General features: G+C 45.9%; 1 protein-coding gene and 1 pseudogene across 2 annotated transcripts in view; both read right to left on the reverse strand.

The window, feature by feature from the left end:
• The window catches only part of EXOC4 (exocyst complex component 4), an 850,139-nt gene extending 830,451 nt beyond the window's left edge, over positions 1 to 19,688 (reverse strand). For both annotated transcript variants that reach the window (XM_056124006.1, XM_056124007.1), the window contains exon 1: positions 19,583 to 19,688. In XM_056124006.1, coding sequence (XP_055979981.1) covers positions 19,583 to 19,668 — 86 coding nt within the window. In that variant the 5' untranslated portion in view covers positions 19,669 to 19,688. The remainder of the gene's footprint in view (positions 1 to 19,582) is intronic.
• A 2,101-nt stretch (positions 19,689 to 21,789) lies between these two features.
• Positions 21,790 to 21,952, reverse strand: LOC130032531 (uncharacterized; annotated as a pseudogene).
• Positions 21,953 to 22,818: the final 866 nt, after the last annotated feature.

Genomic DNA, 22,818 nt, shown 5'->3' on the forward strand with positions numbered 1-22,818 from the left:
AGGAAGAGTTTGCTCACTCACAAAGCAATTCACCGCAGTTCTGAGCAGCTCTGCTCCTTACAAAGCCTTTCATTAAAACAGAACTAAATCAGCCTCTTTATATTCTCTACCCAGTGACCCAGGCTCCATGGTTTCAGGAAGATAAAGTATATCTATTCCCTTTTCTATGAAATTTCTCGATGAACGGTAAAGGACTCTCAATAGTTTCTTCTCAGGTTAAAAAAAAAAAAAAAACTCCCATGTTTCCACCTATTACTTCGACTATGTGGTGTTCATGCGGCCCACCAGCCATGCTACATCCTCTGGCGACCCCCCCAAAACCAACCAACACTCACAGAGAACTCAGTCTGCGAGAGGCATTAACGGAATGCCTTACTCCTGATAAGGACCCTCCCATGAGTACTTGTTTTGGGGCCACACCCAGCAGTGCTTAGAACAGATTAAAAAGGTCATGAAACATATAAATGGATTTTAATAAATGTACTTGTAATAATTTTTAAAAATAAGTTCTCAAGGGGCAGAGGAATCGAACCCGAATCAGCAGAGTTGGCTGCATGCAAGGTGAACGCCCTACCCATTGTGCTATCGGGCATGTAAAAACAGCCAACACTAGGAAAACAGCCAATGCCAGGAAAACAGCCTAATCATCTTTTTCTTAATAGCAAAAGATGGAATCATCTGTGAAAGATGCCCTCTACCAGATGAAAAGAAAGGCTTTATCATGGAGAAAGGAGGAGGAGAAAGACGGAGAGGAACCTATACAGAGAGGCCTCGTTCAAATCCTCCGCATCACTTGGCCTCCTCAAAACGGGGAGGACGCACATCTACTTAGGTCTTACTCCGGGAGGTGTCCGGGGGACCAGATGAGGTGCTGGGAATCAAACCAGGGTCGGCAACATGCAAGGCAAGTGCCTTAGCCACTCTGCTATCTCTCCAGCCCGAGAGTTGAGTTCAGTCATTTCCTCAATTGTCTGGGTAAAAAATAAATAAAATAAAAAAATTAAAATATGTAGTGCTGGGTCATCTGTGTGCAAAGCAAGGGACCTACCCACTGTACGGTTACTCCAGCTCACTAGCCCTCCTTCCACAGATTGAACTATTTCCCAGGCACGGAGCCTCTGCATAAGAGTGACTCCTCACCCCTGGCCCATCTGGCTCCTCAAAGGTTCCTTCTCAAAATGGAGTCATCAGGGGCCAGAAAGATGGTCCAGGGGACAAGGCACTTGTCTTGCATGCAGCAGACCCTGGTTTGAATCCTCAGCAGCACAGAAGGCTCCCGAGCACTGCCAAGGGTCACTCCTAAGCAGAGCCAAGAAAAAGCAAGGCGCATGGTCAAATATGGACCAAAACAGGAAAACAAACAAAAAAAAAAGTAATCATCAGAACTGAAGAGTCCTAATGTGGCGCCACCAGTAGGGAAAAAGATGAAGCTTCTCTTCCATAATAGGACCTAGAATCCAGCCTCAAATTACAGGCATTCTTATAAACATGGAATCCAAAAACTTATCCAAGGGAAAGTCCTTTGGACAATACTCCTCGCCTTCTTGGGGGAAAGGCAAAATTAAAACTAAATGCAAAAAAAAAAAGTACCTGTAGTCTACATTCAGTAGCACTGTCCTCACTTGGCCGACTCGGGTTCGATTTCTCCGCCCCTCTCAGAGAGCCCGGCAAGCTTTGGCAAGCTACCGAGAGTATCTCGCCCGCACAGCAAAGCCTGGCAAGCTCCCCGTGACGTATTCAATATGCCAAAAACAGTAATAACAAGTCTCACAAATTGTGAGACGTTACTGGTGCCTGCTCGAGCAAATCGATGAACAATGGGAGGACAGTGCTACAGTGATACATTCTGGGAGCAAAAAGGTAAAAGTGAGACTGGGAATGTAAGTTATTTACTGTGCATTCTACGAAAGGAAGTGCCTGGTTATTTTTCACGCATGATCTAACGCAGTCTGGTGGAAGAGTAACACCACCCTTTGTACAGAGGAGAACTGAGAAGAACAGTTAGGTAGAGTAACTCGCACTCTTGTGTACAACTAACTGCATCAAAACTGGAATTATATCCCAGCCGACTGGAACTACAAACCCCAGGCCCTTTCCACTATGAAATCCTACTTTCCCCTTTTCAACTCCAGGCTCCTGGACAGCAAGGGAGCCAAACTGTAGCTCCTCTGAAAGAGAAGAGCGGGGAGCTAGATGAGAAACAGAAGAATACGACATAGCTTTTCCTTGCAGTAACAGTCTTCAATCTGGACAAGGTCTGAAAAGCATGAGTGAAGAGATGGACAGAGGACACCAGGTTTGAGGTAGCCACACCAAGGTGCATTCAAGTCACTGTCTTGATTTTTCAAATTTTTTTTTTCCCATTCCGTCTCAAAATCTCATCTGTAGCACTGTCCTTCCGTTGTTCATCGATTTGCTTGAGCGGGCACCAGTAACGTCTCCATTGTGAGAGTTGTTGTTACTGTTTTTGGCATATCGAATACACCACGGGGAGCTTACCAGGCTCTGCCGTGCAGGTGGATTACTCTCGGTAGCTTGCCAGGCTCTCCGAGAGGGGCAGAGGAATCGAACCAGGGTAGGCCACGTGCAAAGCAAATGCCCTACCCGCTGTGCTCCAGCCCAAAATCTCATCATGATACATAAACTACTCCAAGTTCACAGAGGAACTCCCTCCCCCCCCCCCCAAAAAAAAAAACCATAAACGAGATTCCACTTTAAGGCTGGACACAGAAGGATTCCTGGATCACGGAGAATTTTTCCCTAAGACAGCTCTGGCATTTTGCATGATGAATTATATCGCCAACCATGACTAATTAATCTCAGGAAAGAATTTATTTATCTAAAGGCTAAAAAGAAGCACAATGCACGTGCTACACCACTGTTAAGATGATCTCCCGGAGACATCCAGGTTGCCTTCGTTCTGGTGAACTCTGACCCCTCAGCTCTCAAGCAAACCCCATAAACTAGCATCAAAACCTGGAGTTAATAACCGCGATTCTGAAAAACTACATTTGTCTGTTTCCTTTTTCCCATGCCAGCTTCTGGATTTCAGTGTAGCCGCTCAAGTGTTTTGAAAGGAAAATAACTAGTCACCATCAACTGGCTCCTTTGAGGAAGCAATTTTGCTTTCACTTTGGCCTTAATAGAGTAATGGAGTTCGGACAGGAGAAAGTACACAAAAGTCAATATGACTCTTAAAAAAGAAAAAAAAAAAGACAATAGGAAGCTCAAGAAGAAGAAAAGGCACACCTGTGAAAATAAGGTTAGTCACCCAAAGGAAACCTATCACTCAAGAGGAGCAAGAATTTCATTCGAGACAGAGCAAAAGGCAAAAAAAATACAAGCACGAATCTTAAAGAGGCCCATCAGGTGCGCTCCAGATAAGTGTCTTACGATGCCTGTCAAGCATGTACAGTGGGGAGCTGACCCTGACCAAGTCACTCAGCTTCTAAGTCTCATTCCTCATCAAACAGGCGAGATCGTGAGAGCACCTGCCTCGCCAGGCTGTCTGGAGAACCGGGGCTGCCTGTGCGCTCGCTGGGTGGGAAACAGCAAGTGCACCCCAAAGTGAAGGCTGGTCCAATTTGAGAAACAAAATAACTCATCTGTGAACCATAGGGCTGGAGCGATAGCACAGCGGTAGGGCGTTTGCCTTGCTGCCAACATGGCCGACCCGAGTTCAATTCCTCCGCCCCTCTCGGAGAGCCTGGCAAGCTACCGAGAGTATCTCGCCCCCATGGCAGAGCCTGGCAAGCTACCCGTGATGTATTCAATATGCCAAACACAGTAACAACGAAGTCTCCAATGGATACGTTACTGGACCCGCTCGAGCAAATCGATGAACAACGGGAGGACAGTGTGACTGTGAACCATAGCTTTGCCAGTCCAAATTCTCCCCCTTCACCCCTCCTCACCCCCCAACACACACACACACACACACACACACACACACACACACACACACACACCTTCACAAGTTTCCAAGGCTATTAATTTGCAAACTGAGATTCAGCCCTTTTGCTATCTTCTGGAGACACCTGGTCCACAACTTGCTTAGGAATGGCCCAATAATGAGCAAACAGGCAGATGTGAGGATGTCAGGGAGGCCAGTTTCTGGCTTAGGAGACAACTGTGACTCGACTGGAAGTCATCTCACACAAAGTAACATCTCTTCAAAAACTCCCCAGGAGAAGAAGAGAAAGACCCTTATAGTGGCCCTATTTAACCCATCCGTGCATTCAACAAAGAATTATTAAGCGTCCAGGATGTGGCAGCCAGTGTTCCAAACAGCCAGCAATGCTGTCAAAACAAAACTAATCTCTCCCTCCTGCAGCTGACAGTCCAGTGGAGAAAGGGAAGTAAAGGAAATTAAAAAAAAAAAAATCAAATAACCCCATCCAAAAATAAGGACAGGAGATGAACAGAAGGATCTCTCCTGCAGCCAATGAGTCCGTGAAAGAAATCATCATCTTCACTGATGATCAGGGAAATACAAATCAAAATGACCGTAAGATACCACCTCACCCCAGGATCAAAAGCATATTTTTCTTAGACCCAAAAGATCTGAAGCAACCAGAATTGGTGGGGATGTGAAGAAAAAGGAACCTTCCTTCACCGTTGGTAAGAATGTCGTCTGGTTTAGCCTCTACAGAAAAATAGTACAGACGCTTCTCAAAAAAATAAGAAGTAGAATTACCATATGTTCCAGTCTTCTATTCCTAGTAGCTAGCAAAAAACCACCTACTTCAAAAATATGCATACCTATACCATAACACCCAAAATCTGGAAGGACAAGTCCTTGCTGACCACAGCTGAGAAAGCTCTGGCACCTTCGACCAGGGGTCTGGAAAGAGGCATAACAGTTCTGGGGCCCCTGATAGCAGCCACAAGTCTAGCAAAACTCTCTGTACATGCAGAGAGAGTCAGAGACCACTGACAGAGACAGCTCGGCCTGCCTCAAGAGGAACGTACTTGAGTGCCCAGGGACCATCCCTGGCTCTCCCACCGGGAGCCAGTCATCAGGCTAGGGGCAGCCCAGCTGCCAGGATTCCACACGGCAGATGCCCCCCACTCGGACTCGGGGTATCTCGGGCACTGAGCACTGGGGCTGGTTCCGGGCAGCTGCATGAATCGGAAACTGAGGGAGCTAACTTGGGCGAACCCTGAGTCATGTGTGTGAAGCATGTTGAATTAGCCAAGTGCCATGGATGGTACATGAGAAGGCCCAGAGGCGGCCCTGTGAGCAGCAACCTGCACCCTCCACCACCGGACACAAGTTACTTCAGGTCTCGTTCTCATTCTCACCCGCCTACAACCTGAGCTGAGCTGCTTCTGGACAAGGGTGCAGATAACTCAGATGAGTTTGAGAAGCAGCTAGAGGAATGCAGGACAAAATGAGAGACAGGAAGTTGTGAGACACAAAGGGCCGGGGATGTGGCGCTGGTGACAGAGCCCCTGCCTGGACGAATCCCTGGCACCACTACCCACCCCCCATGCCTAGAGTATACCCAGCAATGGTGCCACGGGGTGTGGGGCCTGCACTGCAGCATGACCTGATCTGAGTCTTCACTTCTTCCTTCTTTCCCTCTCCCTCCCTCCCTTCCCTTTCATTTTCCTCCCTCTTCCCTTTCCCTTCCCTTCTTTTTCCTTCTCTTCCCTCTTTTCTCTGACTCTCTGTCTCTCTCTCCTCTCTCTCTCTGTCTCTCTCTCTCCTACCCCTCCCTCATGCAGATCATCCACAATCCTGCAGGCGTGTGACCTCTAGTCCACCTCAACCAAGTGTGTGTGAGCTCCACAGTGACCCCCAGCGAACCAGATATGCAACTGTGGCAACCATACGCGTCCACCCCAGTCACGGCAAGAAGAGAAGGCAAGGTAAAACAAGTACCCAAGGTCAGATGGGCAAATAGAGATGGGAAGCTTGTGAGCCAGGTGTAGCCAAACTTACCTGATCTACTGCCACCTTTGGGGGAAGTGTGGGGAAGAAGACAGACCCCAACGAAAATCCACCGCGTTTAATGTGTTAAGAGACATTAACACCAGTGGCATCACTGCCATTTGTGGTCATTAAACCACATTCAAAGGTGAGCCACTGGCAGTACACGCTAGCGTCGACACGGGAAGTGAACACACAGAAAGCATGCCCCAACCTGCACCTATGAGCCCCGCCAGGATCCTTCCAGCATCCCTCCAGGGGCCCAGAATCACCCTCTCCGGGGAATCACTGACAGAAGCTTCCTACAGGTTCCAGGTGGCTAGGCAGGAAGGGAACACCTCCCCTTCTGTAATCCTCATCAAAAAATGACACATCCCAGACCCGCGGGGGGAGCGGATTTTACACGAGTCCTCCTAAATTCTAAACCAAGCCTTTCCCCTAAATCAATAAGGACGACACCAAACAATACAGTGCACCGTGTCCTCGACAACCTTGTGAAAAATAAAATAATCAATCCCACATGGCCACGGCATCTCCGTTTCATGGAGAACCTAACATTAACATGCAACACAGACCCGGGCATTCTGCAAGGCGCTCGACAGAGACCGCGCCGGAAGCTTCCCAGAGATCCATTTTCATCTAAAGATAGAAATTTAGGGAATTTACTGGACTAAATGGATCCGATCATGTTTTATTCATGCCCTCCTCTCCCGACTGCCTTTTGATAGCTCCAAATGGCCTGAGCGCGGGCCTTTGAAGAGGGCCCTGTACAAGCAGTCGGGATTAGAGGGTGAGTAGAGGACTGTTAAATACCATAAGCCAACAACGCGTGCGGCAATGTCGACAACAACCCGTGAAAAATTCAGAGCCTGAGCATGGCTCTTGCCTGAGCCGCGGGATTACCTGTGGCAAAGACAGAGCCCCTCACTCTGGGAGCACTTGGGGTGTATTAACAAAGTGCCCAGCCGATCAGCCTGGAGGCCCCCTCCTGCCCGTTTGGAGGCCTGAATTCCCAGCGTGACTCGGTCAATGAGAGTCAGAGGGAGGTCGTAGGGTGGGGACTCTCAAGCTCCCAGGATGGTGCTTCTGCTGCTTGGGCCACCCCCTCCTGGGCTATGTCACACCATCCGTCAGCTCAGGCCCTAATACGCCACCTTCTCAAACCTGGGCTGAGGAAACTCTCTGGACGGATGTTATCAGTCAACCCCCCTCCTTTGCCGGGAAGCAACAGCAGATCTCTTGGAAACTTCACAAGAAGAATTAGCCGCCTCGGCCTGATTCAGCCTCAGATAACTAAACTAATTAACCTGCTCGGAGAAATATTTAACGTAATGCACCTGAATTCGGGTGACACCTGCAGAATAATTAGCATTGAGTCGCGCTGTCTGAAAACAGTTAACAGGCTTAATTGTCGACTAAGGGTCTTCCTCGCTGGCATCCGGTGACCTCTCCTCCGGGAATAATAAAGATTAACAAAACAATTAATGGAAACCCCTTCAAGCCACTCAGAAAAACTAATTACAAGCATGGTTCCAGGTCTCTAAAATAAGTAAATAAATAAATAAACAAATCACTCCTCGGGAAGCCGTCTCTGCCGAGAATCGCATCGTGGGGGCTGAAGATGACTCGGCAGCTGCTAGCACCTGCCCACCAAACACAAGTCCAAACCAGGCCCCCTGCCCGCACCCATCGAAGTGACCTGCACAGCCCCCACAGACTGGAGTCTCTGGTCGGGGAAAGAGGGAGAAAGATCTGATCTCCACGGTGACCTGCAAGTACCCCCAATGGACCTGGGAGCGGACCAAGGGGGTGCCCTACACTTTTAACTTATCAAGAGCCACAGCCGCTCAATCCGAGGGACTCTCTCTCGTGGATTAAGGCTAATGCTTCACCTGGACGATGAGGAGCACACCAGGCGAGGAGTGGCCGTCATGTACACCACAGTCCTGTGTTTTTAGACCCACGAGAGATGCTCAAGGGTTAACCAGTGTCAGAACCTCAGTTCAAGTGAGAAGGGGGAAAAAAATTAACTATTAGCTTATTGATCTTGCTAGAACATAGCATTCCTTTTTTGCTATTGATTTCAACACTAGAATCTAGAGCTGACATGATGCTTCAAGTGTGAATCCTATTTTCTGTCCAAGACGCTTTTAACCACCAGACAATCTGAGGTGATACTATTAGCTCTATTTAACCCGTACTTCAGGACGTGAGCGGCAGACTTCCTTTTCAAAGTACAGAACAGCCAACCTGAGAAATGCTTTACAGCCACATCCATCTATTATGTCAGCAGGGGAACCATAGTCAATGCCAAGAAGAATGAATATACAAATTGAAGAGGAGGAAAAGAGATTGCTGAGAATATAAATACTAACCTAACAAGTTGAGAAGTAGCTCTTCAAAGACTATTATCCTAAGCAGAACACTCGGTATATACTGGAGATGAATGCTTCTGATGAATTACCAAAATAAGAGTACCTCTGAATTCTGAGTTGAACCCCACCCCCACCCCACCCCCACACACAGAAAGCATACATTAAAGAAATGTTCAGCATGAGTATCACTATATAATCACGTAAGATACAGCTTCATTGAAAGCATCACCAAATCTACATTATGCTTTTAAAGAGGGTTTTATTCTGTTCAATTATACACTGTGATTGCTTGTTTCTTAATTATGCCTTATTAGAGCCCGCCAAATAAAAGATAATCCCATCCCAACTGATAGCAATTCAAGATGACAAGTCCCTCTGAAAAAGTTTTCTGATGCATAAAAACAACATCCCCTAATTCAGGACAAAGAGATTCATTTAATACCATGTGACAGTAAACAATTTCTGCTTTAAAGTCAATTGAAAATTCACCGTGTCTTGCTGCAGACAGCATTTAGGGCCAATTACTATACCCAACACATGCAGATTTCCAATTAACTCTGTTACATAAAATACTTCTGGGGACCAAGAGCTATGAATCTTGTAGGCAACAGAGAAAGCCAATGTCTAAAGTTAAGTAAAATCACCTCTTGCAAGAGCATTAACCTAAGCCCCGAGTTGGTAAAATCAACTTCAAAAACTTGTACTACCCTAACAACTATTTCTGTCACTTGTGTTTTAAGTCCCGTGATCTCTCACTCTAGAATGGTGTTCTTCAACCTTTCTACACCTGCTAGTGGCAGAGTCCGCGGTCCAGTGGTTGAAGACCAGAGTTCTAAAGCACTGCCATGAAGATACCATGTGATGTCACAGGGCTCCCAGACTCCTCCAGAGTGGAACAGCCTTACTAGTCCCACACACAAAGGCCTTTGCTCACTGGAAGGGCATACGTTATATCTGACGCAGAGTTTCTGGTGAATTCCTCATACATTGTAGGATAACACTCTTTTGTCCTTCCTCAGGTAGCTTAGGTTTGTCAGGTCACACCCATCTAAGAACACTGAACTTGTATTGTAAGCAATGTCCTTTCTGTGTGGACACAGGAAGACAGTTAATATTATGCTCTGTAACTTGGGAGTTGATTGACTCCGAATAATATTTACTCCTGGGCATCTGATTTCTTGATTCAGTTGCCCTTAGTTCCTAGCACCCCAAAAGCAGGGTCCCGACGAGGGGCTGAATGGACCCAGGGCAAGCAGTGAGCTACCCTGGCATCGAAATGGGCCAGGCCAAAGAGCCACGATACTCAACTATAAGTTGAGGGCATGATCATGGACAAATGCTGTCATGATCCAAAAGTAAGTAACGACGAGACTAGGACCCTGCTGGAGCTAGGAAGATTAACCTGGCCTGAGGACTGCGAAATGTATAGTGAGATGTTCTCAGGAAGAACCAAACTAAATTTATATCTCTTACTGTGCTCATACAGAATGACATTGCTAGAAATATTAGAAGTAGATTTATTACAACTATTTAAGTAGATTACTAACTGAAGGAAGAATACACCCTTGTTGGGATCCCACCCTTGGGTGGATCTCCTAGTAATCTGAAGTAATCTCTGTAGATGAGATTTTATCCTTGAGTTAATCTCCTGGAGGAGTGGTCTTACCTCTCTTTGTTGATTCGTCAGTATCCAACCCACCTTTATGTCACCGCCTTATGTGACTGCTATATAAACTAAGACGTAAGCTCGGAAAAGGGGTCAGAAGTGAGAAAGCTCGGGCTCCAGAGATCCAGAGTCAGAGCCAGAAGGAGAGAGCTTCCAAGACTGGGGCCCAGGAGAGAAGGAGGCAGAGAAAGACAGGAGTGAAGAGGATTGGAATAAACCACTATTGATATAGACCGGCCTGGCCCCCGTTTTTCTTCCGTCTGCCCTTGGCCAACAGCCGTTCTGATCCAGGCCACACACAGTGGCTCAAGAGCACCGAACGCAGGCAGTGAAACAGTGCCGTCCAGTGAGCCCGTGAACATACAACCTTCGGCGTGATAAGATTTTACAATACATGATGTTTTCTATATTACTAATAGGCTGTTTTAGAAATTCTGGGTCAATTGGGAACCGGAGCAATAGTATAACAGGAGCCGGAGCAAGAGCACAGCGGGTAGGGCATTTGCTTTGCATGCAGCCAACCTGGGTTCCATCCCCGGCATCCCATATGGTCCCCCCCCAAGCACCGCCAGGAGTAATTCATGAGTGCAAAGGCCAGGAGTAACCCCTGAGCATCGCTGGGTGTGACCCAAAAAGCAAAAAGAAAAGAAAAAAGAAAGAAAAGAAATTCTGGATCACACAAACTGAACATGCTTCTCTAACTATCGATCAACGCCCTGGAAACATAACCATGTCAACACGCCAGGTGCTTCAGGAGGAAGGGGAAAAGGTAGACAAGGCATGAAGAATAAACACAGTCAGCTTACCTGAAATGTACTCCTCTACAGAACCTTGTCACTCCTACATGGGTTTACATATATACACCCATCTAAGAACACACACACACACACACACACACACGATGCCCTGATGGAAATTTTAAGACAGAAGTCAAGCCAGGTCATATAAACACAGCTTCGACTGTTACCAAACAGTCCAATCTTCTTTCCTCTATAACCCCTCTAATTCTCTTCCACAACTTTTTGGGTTTTTTGTTTGTTTGTTTTTGCGGAGGGGGGAGGCAGAGTCTCCTGGACCAGGGGTTCTGGGGGTCCCTAGATCCACAATTGGGGGAAGGCCACTATTCGATGCTAGGGATCAAGCCCTCAGCGTCTGTGTGCCAGGCATACACTCCAGACGTTTCAGCCATCTCCCCGACCCACAATTACTTTGAAGCAAATTCCAAAGATGAAATTTTTACTGGTATAGAGTTCTGTATATAAGCCTTAAAAACCATTCTCTTAAAAAAAAAAATAGTACTACTATCTCAGATCTAAAAGTTCACAGTGTTAATAGGCTTCTTTTGTTTTATTTCCTCAACTAAACTAAGTTCTCAGGGCTACTCAAAGTTTAAGGTGCATCTGAATCCCCCTGGGAATCCAGTAGACAGGTAGATGTGGCAGGGATGTGTTTGAGAATCTGCACTTCCTACAGGCTCTCATGGTATTTTGTGTAACAAGACACTTCCCTTTATACTCAGTATGAACTTCTAAAAGGGAAAACGTCCTTTGAAGTACGTGCCACTGTCTTTTGCAGTATTTAAATACATTTAAAATAGATGAAAGTCAGAAAAGATTTTCCTAAGAATTTTACAATATGTAAATCTCGTACTGTTTCAAATGTTTCACAAAAATGTATCTCATAACTTGCTGCATGGTGAATTTCCATATTCTTAAGGTGAAATTTTCGGCTACTATAGAGTCAAGATTAAAATTTGTTTCCTGGCTTGAAAGCAGTAAAAATATAAGAAGCAACCAAAGTATAAGACACTAGAGAGAATACATACACACACACACACACACACACACACACACACACACACACACTTTCCCCAACTAAAAACACACAAGGACAGACCACAAGCAGTCAACTGCTAACAAACAGTAAAATATAGCAATAACCAATAATCTATTTTGCCTATAAAAAGCCTATTTCCCAGTGTCATTAGAGCACAGACCAATAATAAACAATATTATCATGGGCATTAAATAAAACAGGCTTGTAGTTTTAAAAGATAAGGACAGGAGGGCTGGAAAATTAGTATAGCCTGTAGGGCATATGCATTGCATGCGGCCAAACAGGTTCCATCCCAGCATCCCATAAGGTCACCCTAAGGAGAGAGCCAGGAGTGAGCCCTGAGCATCTCTGGTCTGGGCATGGCCCAATAAAACACAAAAAAAATAAAATAAAATAAAAAATATGGACACAAACCAATGCCTAATAATTGCCAAAGCATTTCTAACAGGTCTGGAGGAAGAGTTCCTGAAGAAAGGTTTTATATGAAGTAAGTAATTTATTGCCTAATGCATGGTAAGATGCTGCAAAATCAAAAACCCCAAGCGTGATGAACTATCTGAGTCACTTTCAGCCCACAACACACCTGATCACCTATGTATCCCCTCTTGTATATACAACTATGACTGATGAAAATATCTGAAGATTTTTTTTTTAATATGAAGCATTAATGGGCTTTCCACTTCTGGTCTAGATGGAATTAACGGGACTGGATTTATCATCCCTATCTGAAATTGCTAACAATGTCTCAGACCCTTTGGGCATTAAGATGCTCAGAGTCTACAAGGCAGGGTAATGGAGAAACAGTAGCTAACCCAGCACATACTCCAGAGGTTCAGAGAAGGTCTTGTCAGAGATTTCCGCTGAGAACAGATCAAGCCATGTACGGCAGAAAACTATCTCAAGCCTAGAAGAAACCACCTATCTAGATTATCAGGAAGAATTCATTGAACTTAGAGCCAGAGAGAGGGTCCTCAAGTAATCAGCCAGCACTGGCTGAAATAAACACTCAAAAGAATGTTGCCAATAGAAACAAGGGCCAGGAGGACTGGTCCATGATTAGAAGACTGCCTTAAGTGCCGGGAGAAATGGGAGCTGGGATAGAGAGGGACCACGACGACAAAGATAGTTGGAAATGATCACTCTGGATAAGAACTGCATGCTGAAAGTAGGTAAAGGAACAAACATGATAACCTCTGAGTATCTGTATTGTAAACCCCAAAGTGAGCGGGGGAGGGGGGAGTGCCTGCCATAGAGATAGGGAGGGGTGGAGGTAGGGGGTGGGAGGGAAAATAGGGACTCTGGTGGTGGAAAATGTGCACTGGTAGAGGGATGAGTGTTGGAACATTGTATAACTGAAACCAACCATGAACAGCTTCATAACTGTGTATCTGTGTATATCACAGTGATCCGATTAAAAAAAAAAAAAAAAGAATTTTGCCCTAGCAGAGACAAAAGTAGTCCTAGCTAAGAAAACATCAAACAAACACTGTCCTCCCGTTGTTCATCGATTTGCTCGAGCGGGCCCAGTAACATCTCCATTGTAACAATTGTTACTGTGTTTGGCATATCAAATACGTCATGGGTAGCTTGCCAGGCTTTGCCGTGCGGGTGAGATACTCTCTGTAGCTTGCTGGGCTCTCCGAGAGGGGCAGAGGAATCGAACTCGGGTCGACCAGGTCGGCTGTGTGCAAGGCAAACGCCCTACCTGCTGTGCTATGGCTCCAGCATAGATAGGAGCAAATCTAGCTTCCTTCTCTGGCTCTCAAATTCCCAAATAATTTCCTTTACTCAGCTACACAGGTTTCTTGGTTAAAAGGAGAATATTCTGACAACTGGAATCAACTGCTGAGCCAACACAGCAATGATGTTTCTGGTGGAAAATTAACATTCTATCTGGGCCTATCTATCTATCTGGGCCTATCTATCCTAGCTGGCAAAACATGAAAATCAATGTTTCTAGGAAGAAAAGCTGTCAATCCTGAAAAAGGAAGAAATGAAGTGCCTACTCTGCCTAACTGAGCTGGGCACCTTTTGTGAACTCCAATTTTTTTTTTAATGAAATAAAAATCCTATTATTATGATCCTGTTTTACAAACAAGATAGGAGAAAGGGTGGTTTGGGATAACTGGCCCAGCATGATGGATGAGGAGGAGGGAGGGGGGAAGACGGGGGAGAAGGGGGGGGAGGAAGAGGAGATGGAGGAGGAAGAGGAGGAGGAGGAGAAGGAGGAGGAAGATGGTGATTATTAGAAACTGGCCCGACATTATTGGGTAATAGAGGAAAAGGAGGAAGGAGGCGGAGGAGGAGGATGAGGACCAGGACAAGGAAGACAATGAGGCAGATGAGGTCAAGGAGGATGTGGAGAATGAGGAGGACGAGGAATCTTGTCTCCAGGTCTCCAGTGCTGATTTCACTAAAGGCTGCAAACGAGTGCCAAGAGCTCCCCAGGGTTCATGAAGAGTCGAAAACCTCCAAGCCATTCGGCGCCTGGCTCCAGCAAGGGAAGCAGGCCCTTCGGAACGAGCTCCTCTCCCGACCCGCAGTGCTGGACGCCTCCAGCCAAGCTGACCCTGTCTTCAACCCAGAGCGGCCCCAACCCTACGGGAATCTGGCCCGCGAGAAAGGAGTTTCTGTGTTCCTGAAAATCCAATTTCAGTGAAGACACGAGAGGTGATGACACCTGAAAACCTGTCTGAGCGCTGGACCCCAAGCTTCCATCAAAACTGACTCCTCAGGTATCCTTCTATACTGCCTCTGCAGGTCACCTTACCCCGGAAAACCCACTACTCAAAAGCTGAAGCACATCACCTGAGAAGGAATAGCATCGACACAGTTCTGCATCAGAAACCTGTGATAGGCAGGCAGTAGAGAGGCATCTCCCCCAAACACCATCGCATGCACGTTCCATTCTACCACGGCTGCCCAGCTCCCAACGCACCCCCTAAAGAACAGAACGGGAGTGAAAATCCACCAGCACTATGACAGTGGTAGGGAAAAGGTGTTAGTTCCCTTCTAAAGGCCCAACCGCCAGGCTTCACGCCCGAAGCTGGCACAGTGGCGGCCTCCACCTGGCTCCAACCCAAGCCATGTCTGTCCCATCAAAGTCGCTGGGAAACCCCAGAAAAGCCTGCTTCGAGACGCCTGACAGCTCAGAACTCGTTTTATTTGGGCATCCTTAAGTGGGTTAAACGTTAAATTCATGATTCTCAAAGATGTTTAAATACCCAGCCCATAGACAGACCAGCATGACCCTAATAATGCAAATATTTCTTTCCATTCATTATTTTGATATTTTTTTTAAAGCTTGCAAGGGATGCGCCCCCACTAACAAAATCATTGTTTTAACTATTTGGTCACTATCACTATTACTATCACCCCGTTGTTCTTCAATTCGCTCGAGCAGGCCCAGTAATGGATCCATTCATCCCTGTCACGTGCAAGTGTAGCCCGATGACATATTGGGGACTTCTTCAGGGTCAGGGGAGAAGACCTCCGGGACCCAGCCAAAGCCATGCTGAGACCACTGTCCACACGCTTGGACGAGGAACCGGAAGAGGAACCCAGGTGTGCACGACCCGGGGCTGAGATCTCCAAGCCTGCTCAGTTCGGGACTGGGCCTCCTCCACCCAGCTCCCTCACCTTCCAGTGGCTAGACAGTTACACCCACCAACTGCCGTGTAACCCCATCAACGGCCATGCAGAGACTATAAAACCAAGCTCCCGAAAGCATTCGCAGCCGCACAACCTGTTATTCTCCAGTTCAAACTCTCAGAGAACCCGGCAGCCTACTGAGAGTATCATACCCGCCTATATGCCTGACTAGGAACACCTGTAAAGGTGATTAGAGGCTGCCCCAAAAAGCCTCCATCTGTCTCGGAGAGCTCGGCAAGCTACCGAGAGTATCCCACCGCATGGCAGAGCTTGACAAGCTACCCGTGGTGTACTCGATATGTCAAAAACAGTAACAGTAACTATTTAGTACCCCTGGAAAAAGTGATAAGGTGTGGCTAGTGGCCAAGTTCCCAGTTATTCTGTCCCTACCCAAACCCTTATCCCCCTGAGAAGATGACTCTAACAGAGGATGGCACTGTGGCTCAAATGATGGATTCTACCTGGCAAGCTCAAGGCCCTGAGTTCCACGCCTGGAATTCCATGCCTCCCCTTCCCCAAAATTGTCCGGTGTGATTCTGGTGGACCCTGACCATCAAACCCTCCAGTCTGTGTCACTAGAAGTGTGCCTGGACCCTATGTTTTGTTTGTCTTTTTAAATGATTGGCACCATATGCACATACATATTGAATTCACACACTTCACATTTATACAAATACATAAGATATCAGCATTCAGCTGTTTACATGTATGGACTGGAACCTGTCCCACATATTGACCCACAGACCAAGACTTAGAACCTAGATGGATTTAAACCTGTCTACACTCGCACGCTGCTCTTTGAGGGATACTGTAATAGACACAGAGACATACTGTTGTTTGTTAGATTTCTTTTTAAACCTATGTGAGCAAAAGCACTAAGAATTTTTAACTGTCACTATTTAAAAAAGAAAAACAATTGCTCAGTGATATCAAAAAAGATCAGTAAAACTAAACTAATCAAAGTTTTCAAAGGACAGTGGACTCTACTGGCAACAAGTCCTTTATTTTATTGTGATGAAATGATAGATCCAAGGGAGCATGAAAGAGAACTGGCACTTATCAGACACATCTTCAGGAATGTTCAGATTTCATAAACATCAACCTAAAATAGTTTTTTTCCCTTTTGAGGCTCGTTGCCAGAGCAACCGGGAAAGCTACTGTCTTATAGAAAGAATTTGAAAAGAGGTGAAGGATAAGAGGAGGTAATCAAAGTTTCATAGCAGAAATTAAGAATCGGGAATACATTGTTGCAGGCAGGGTAACACAAAGAATACAAATTGAAGCTCTAGACAAAGCCCCAACTTCTGTTTGACAGTACAATTTACTAACAAGAAATGTACATTCTCTTTCTTTTTTTCCTCCAGCTCTCATTTTCCTCTCATTGAAATGACATAAAACACTGTATTCTTTAAAGTGTCCATAGTAATGATCTGACATGTGCGTACATTCTGAAAATAAGAACCGCAGTAGGATGAGTTATCATCCATGTGATAAGAACTCTGAAGATCTACTCTCTTAGCGATGCGTTCTCCGCTCTATTCTTCCTTGAATGACTCTCTCCAACTCTCCCCCATTCCAAACAACAATTTAACAGTACAAACTGCCTTCCATTCTAAAACTGCTGTGGAGAGAATGTAAACCACCTGGTGCATTCAAAAGTATATCAAGGGGCTGGAGCAATAGCAGAGCAGGTAGGGCTTTTGCCTTGCTCACAGTCGACCTAGGTTCGATTCCCAGCATCCCATATGGTCCCCCGAGCACTGCCAGGAGTAATTCCTGAGTTCATGAACCAGGAGTAACTCCTGTGCATCGCCGGGTGTGACCCAAAAAGCAAAAAAAAAGTATATCAAGGGGGCAAGGAGAGTTAACACGCTCACTTGAACGCTGTGACTCAAAGAAATGTGTGACTCAAAAAAAAAACTATAGACAATACTCGAGCATTGACGCTACTTTTTCCCTCCCTGTTACCTAGTATGGTACCAGGGCCAGGTGGCAAGGTGGAGTCAAATAAAAATTAAAATGCTACCTGGGATGGGAAAGAAAAATGAAAACCAATAATTTAAAAAAAGTCCAAGTGAAACTGCAGAGGCCTTAAACCATGGTAACAATGTGAAGGCACTGCAGGTCGGCGCAGAGAAGGATGTGGATCCCTTATCATAGACACCAGCAAGCAGCAGGAAGACAAAGAGAAAGTGCCAAAAGCAAATCATGTTTCTCAATTAGTTAAAAAGAAAAAGAAAAACCTAGTTTGGTTTTATGATGCTTTCTTTTAAACGCAGAATAGACAGAGTAAATGTAATCAATATTTAAATATACAGTTGTTTTTATTTTTAAAAAAAAGTCAAGCTTGTAGAATTCTAGATACACCATTGAGATAGTACATAGTGGCGAAAATCAAGACCTTATGGTCTATATATTTTATACCCCAATAAACAGAATCACTTTTCTGTTCCTCAATGCCAGCTACTATACGACAAAAAGGCACCAAAATACAAGGAGAAAAAAAAGTTAGTAAGTTCAAAAAGAATCCAAATAGCCTCACAGGGGGAGTTTCAACACCACAAGAAACTCAACTAGCTTCCATTCACATAAGAATTCCCACTGCAACAGACCAAGTTCCTCCCTAGCCCCTACCAACTCTACCAAGTACTTCCAAAGAACTGGCATCTGAAGCCCAACAAAAACTGGTGTCCTAATGACTTCATATGCACAATCTGATATTAGAAGACACTAAAGAATGCCCATGGGTGGGTCTCTATCAGTCCAGAAGTGGTAGGCTATTAAATTTAATTTATTTATTTATTCTAGGTGCTTTTTACCAACCAGCTACCACTGGGCCTAGCTTTTTTAAAAAAGCCATCTCGGCCTCTGCCAGAGACAGGACAGCCGGTAAGGTTTTTGCTTTGCATCCACTACTGGGGCCACAACCGCGGTTCAATCCTGGACACGGTATAAAGTCCCTAGCACGGCCGGGGGTCGCTCCTGAGCACAGTGCCAGGAACAGCCCCTGAGTAGGGACTCTGTGACTCCAAAAGTAAAAAAAAAAAAAAAAAAAAATCCAGGCACTCCAAGAACTTGGTTGAGCATAGGCATTGGCAGGGTGGGGGTGAAAGGAGGTGAGAAACATTTTATTTTATAAACCATCACTTCAGTACTGAAATTCTAAATGCCAACCATGTAAAAATGTGTCATAAGGAGCATTTTATTTAGGTTGCCTTTGGTCACTCTCCACATCATCCCTAATGCCGGAAGAGGTTCTCCTGCCCTCAATTAATTCATCTTTTTCTAAGAGCCCCTAGAAGGGCCCACGACTCCAACCATACAGAGGGGGAGTACCTACTGCCTAGCATAAATTGGATTATGTCTTGTTTTATGTGCGGGGTTGGGCCATATCCAGCACCGCTCAGGGATCACTCCTGGCATCCATCATATGCGGTGCAAGGCATCAAAGTTGGGTCAGCTTCGTGTGAAGCGAGCACTCTCCCCGTGGTACTCTCTGGCCCTGTTTTTTGTTATTTTTTTTTTAATTGCAGTTTGTTCATTTTTGTAAAGCAGTGGACTGGGCTCAGAAGGCAGGACCACAGTGGACAAGGAATCCTGCGCCTTCAAACGCACAGCCCTCCTACTAACTCACGAGGGCTCCACTTCTGGGGCTCCCGGCCTTTTGCGCAGGTGGTGGGAGGGGTCCTGCGTGTGACAGCACCGGCAGCCACTCACACCAGGAGTCCGGCAGGTTCCAAGCCCGCAGGCAGCCCCACCGGGATGGGCAGGCGGCGCGGCTCAAGCAAGCAGGAAGCGTGGGGCGAATGAATGGGCACACCTCCACCTGCCCTGCTGGGCCAAGGCCCCCACGCGGCCGGCTCTCTGGGGTCGGCGTGGACCCCATGCAAGGCGCAGAGCCCCGGAGAAAGGACAGGCGGGGAGGCGGGGCTCCTCCCGCGAGCCCAGCTCGGGAATAAGAAGGGAAACTCCAGGGGGCAAAAAGGCAGGGGCCAGGGGCAGGCAAAGGGCACCGGGGAAGGGCTCGCAGGGTGGAACCCAGCTACCCCCTCTCCCTGCCAAAGCAGGCGTCAGCCCCGCGGCCCGCTGTCCCCTGGCCCTGCCTCGTGCCTCCCTCACCTGATCACAGAGATGAGCAGCCCCGAGGGGTCTTTGCTTTTGCTGACAGTGCTCCTGTATTTCCCACCAGCTGCTTCGGCCGCCATCTTGGCACGGGGCGGGGCGAGGCGCTGGGCTCGCGGAACCACAGCGAACGCGCGCATTGGCATTGACCTCGCGCGCCGGGAGGAACGCGCCAATCGGAAGCGAGAGATCCGGCGGCACGGAACTAGATTACCCAATCGCTGAAGGAAGGAGGCGGGAATTGACCTGGCAGGTGTTTTTAGGGCCCGGGAGCGCGCTGAGCACCCTGGGAATTGTAGTTTTCCTTCCTTCCGCGGTTCCCGGTGCCAACTTCCGAAGTTTGCTAAATGAGTGTCTTCCTTTATAGGTAGTGTGATCTTGGATATTGGCGGGGCCGGGAGGTATTTTTCCTTGGTTTTTTTTTCCTGATGTTATGATAGTATTTTTTTTTAACTGATATTTATGTGATGAGCCCAAAGGTTATACGGGCGTGCAGGGAGGCGATGTATCCAAAGGGGTGGGGAGCTAAGGGGTGTGGTCTGTGCTTCAAGTCTGTAAGCATTTTTTTTTTTACTCTAAAACATTAGTGGATAGAAAAAAATGTCCGCCCGTTGTTCATCGATTTGCTCGAGAGGGCCCAGTAACATATTGAAAAATTAAAAGACAGTGGAATCTTTTTCATTATGATTCGTTGAAACTTTTTTGTTCGTTTTTGGGCTACAGCCAATTGTGCTCAGGACTTACTCCTGGCTCTGGGCTGAGGGATTACTCTGCATTGGCTCCAGGACCCTAGAGGGTGCCTGGGAACCCAGGTCTCCTGCGTGGAAGGCAGGCGACCTACCCGCTGTACTATCCCTCCGGCCCTGAAACTGTTTTCATACTCACTTAGTAAGTCTATTGTTTTTAAGTGTCACTATATTCCCCACCATACCCTGGAAGAAAAAAAAGTACCAGTGTAGGAACACACAAATGGATATTGACCAAGAAAAATCTGAAATGAAATAATAATTTTAAATAAGTTAAATCTGACTGGATAGGATTGCATACTCTCTTTCTTCCCTAACTAAATCATAGATAGATAGCAGTAATGCACATTTGTGTTTTGTTAGCATTTTTAACAGATGTTTTTGTATTTTCTGCATTTGGCTATAGATAGAAATAAATTTAGAAAAAAATTCTAAAAAGCATGAATGAAAAATGTATTAATCTAAAATAAGAATATAAGTACTGAGAAAGAAACTGTAATCTGCTGAATAGGAGTAAACAGGAAAAACTTCAGATTTAGATTCAGACTTAAGAACTTCAGAACTTCAAATTTAGAGGTCCTGGATTTGTGAAGCAGGAATAGAACACATCAACTACTTTTATTAAGCAGATAGGAAGCTGATAGTTCACATTGGTCTTTAAAACCAGTTAAGATTCACATACTTGTGTGGGTGCGTGCATATATGTATATGTTAGGATATTTATATGTGAACTTTTTTATGTACTTGTTTAAAAGTGTTCCTAACCTTTATCCCAGTGACTCTAGTTCTAAGACATTTACTCCCAATTTTAGGACAATAAAGAAGTATTCAGTAGATGCTGTAGCACTGCTCTGTAGCACTGTCCTCCCATTGTTCATTGATTTGCTCCAGTGGGCCTTGTAACGTCTCCATTGTGATACTTGTTGTTACTGTGTTTGGCGTATCGAATACGTCATGGGTAGCTTGCCAGGCTTTGCCGTGAGGCGAGATACTCTCGGTAGCTTGCTGGGCTCTCGGAGAGGGGAGGAGGAATCGAACTTGGGTCTGCCAGGTTGGCCGCGTGCAAGGCAGATGCCCTACCCGCTATCGCTCCAGGTTATAACATATAGTCAATGGAAAACATAACTTTTATGCTTTTAATGAAAATAATTTTGTAATATAAATACAAGAATCAGGCTATGAAGCTAAAAATCATCTAGAGAGATAGAGGTATTGTGTTTAACAGCTAAGAATATAGGCAACGAGGGTGGGGGAATCATATGATTATCCAAACCCCTTTACATGATGAATCACAAGACTAAGAAATGGAGGGCATTTTTTTAAAAAATAAAATATTTTTTCAATAAAGAGGTAAGCACTTATTTCTTGAAGTTCTAAATTCTATTTCTTTTACGTTACACAATCCCTCTATAGAATATAGGAGACTGATGCCATTGCCAAGCAGAAATTTTCTTCATTAGTGTCCGCACACCAGTCAAGAATGGCAGCATAACTGGATGTCATTTCTGTCAGAACTTAAGACTAACATGCAGGTATATTGATCTCACATGCCAATGACTCAAAAAATAAATATTCTTTAATTGCCTCTTGTAGAAGCGAACTGGTGAATAGATGGCAAATGGGTGGGACCATTTTTGATGAAAAGAAGTGGACACTGGTGAAAGGAGCTGTGTTGAAACAGTGCATGTGGGGCCAGGAGGACTGGTAAATAGTTGGGAATTACCACAAGGGTGTGTGTGGCGGGGGTGGGGGTGGAGGGTACTTAAGATACAGGAGTGTCCATTATGGCAATCACTGTCACTGTCCTCCCGTTGTTCATAGATTTGCTTGAGCGGGCCCAGTAATGCCTCCATTTTGACACTTGTTACTGTGTTTGGCATATCGAATACGTCACGGGGAGCTTGCCAGGCTCTGCCGTGTGGGCAAAATACTCTCAGTAGCTTGCCAGGCTCTCCGAGAGGGGCGGAGGAATCGAACTCGGGTGGGCCATGTTGGCTGCATGCAAGGCAAATGCCCTACCCGCTGTGCTATCGCTCCAGCCCATTATGGCAATACTAGTTGGAAATGATCACTCTGCACAAGAACTGAATATTGAAAGTAGGTAAAGGGATATACACGATAACCTTTTGTTACCTGTATTGCAAACCATAATAGCTAAAATGAGAGGGAGGGAGAGAGAGAAAGAGAGAGAAAAAGAGAGAAAGAGAGAGAGAGAAAAAGAGAGAAAGAGAGAGAGAGAGAGAGAGAGAAGAGAGCTGCCTGCCATAGAGGCAGGTGGGGGTGGGGGTGGGTGACTTGAAAGGGTGGGAGGGAAAATGGGGGCACTGATGCTGGGAAATTACACTAGTGGAGAGATGGGTGTTGGAACATTGTATGACTGAAATGCAACCAAGAACAGCTTCGTAGTGCTCTATCTCACAGTGATTCAATAAAAAAATAAAAACAGAAAAAGAAACCGTGTGAAACCCAATCATGAGGTTTCATGGT

The sequence above is a fragment of the Sorex fumeus genome, unplaced genomic scaffold (genome assembly GCF_029834395.1).
Source record: "Sorex fumeus unplaced genomic scaffold, SorFum_2.1 ptg000048l, whole genome shotgun sequence".
Classification (NCBI taxonomy): domain Eukaryota; kingdom Metazoa; phylum Chordata; class Mammalia; order Eulipotyphla; family Soricidae; genus Sorex; species Sorex fumeus.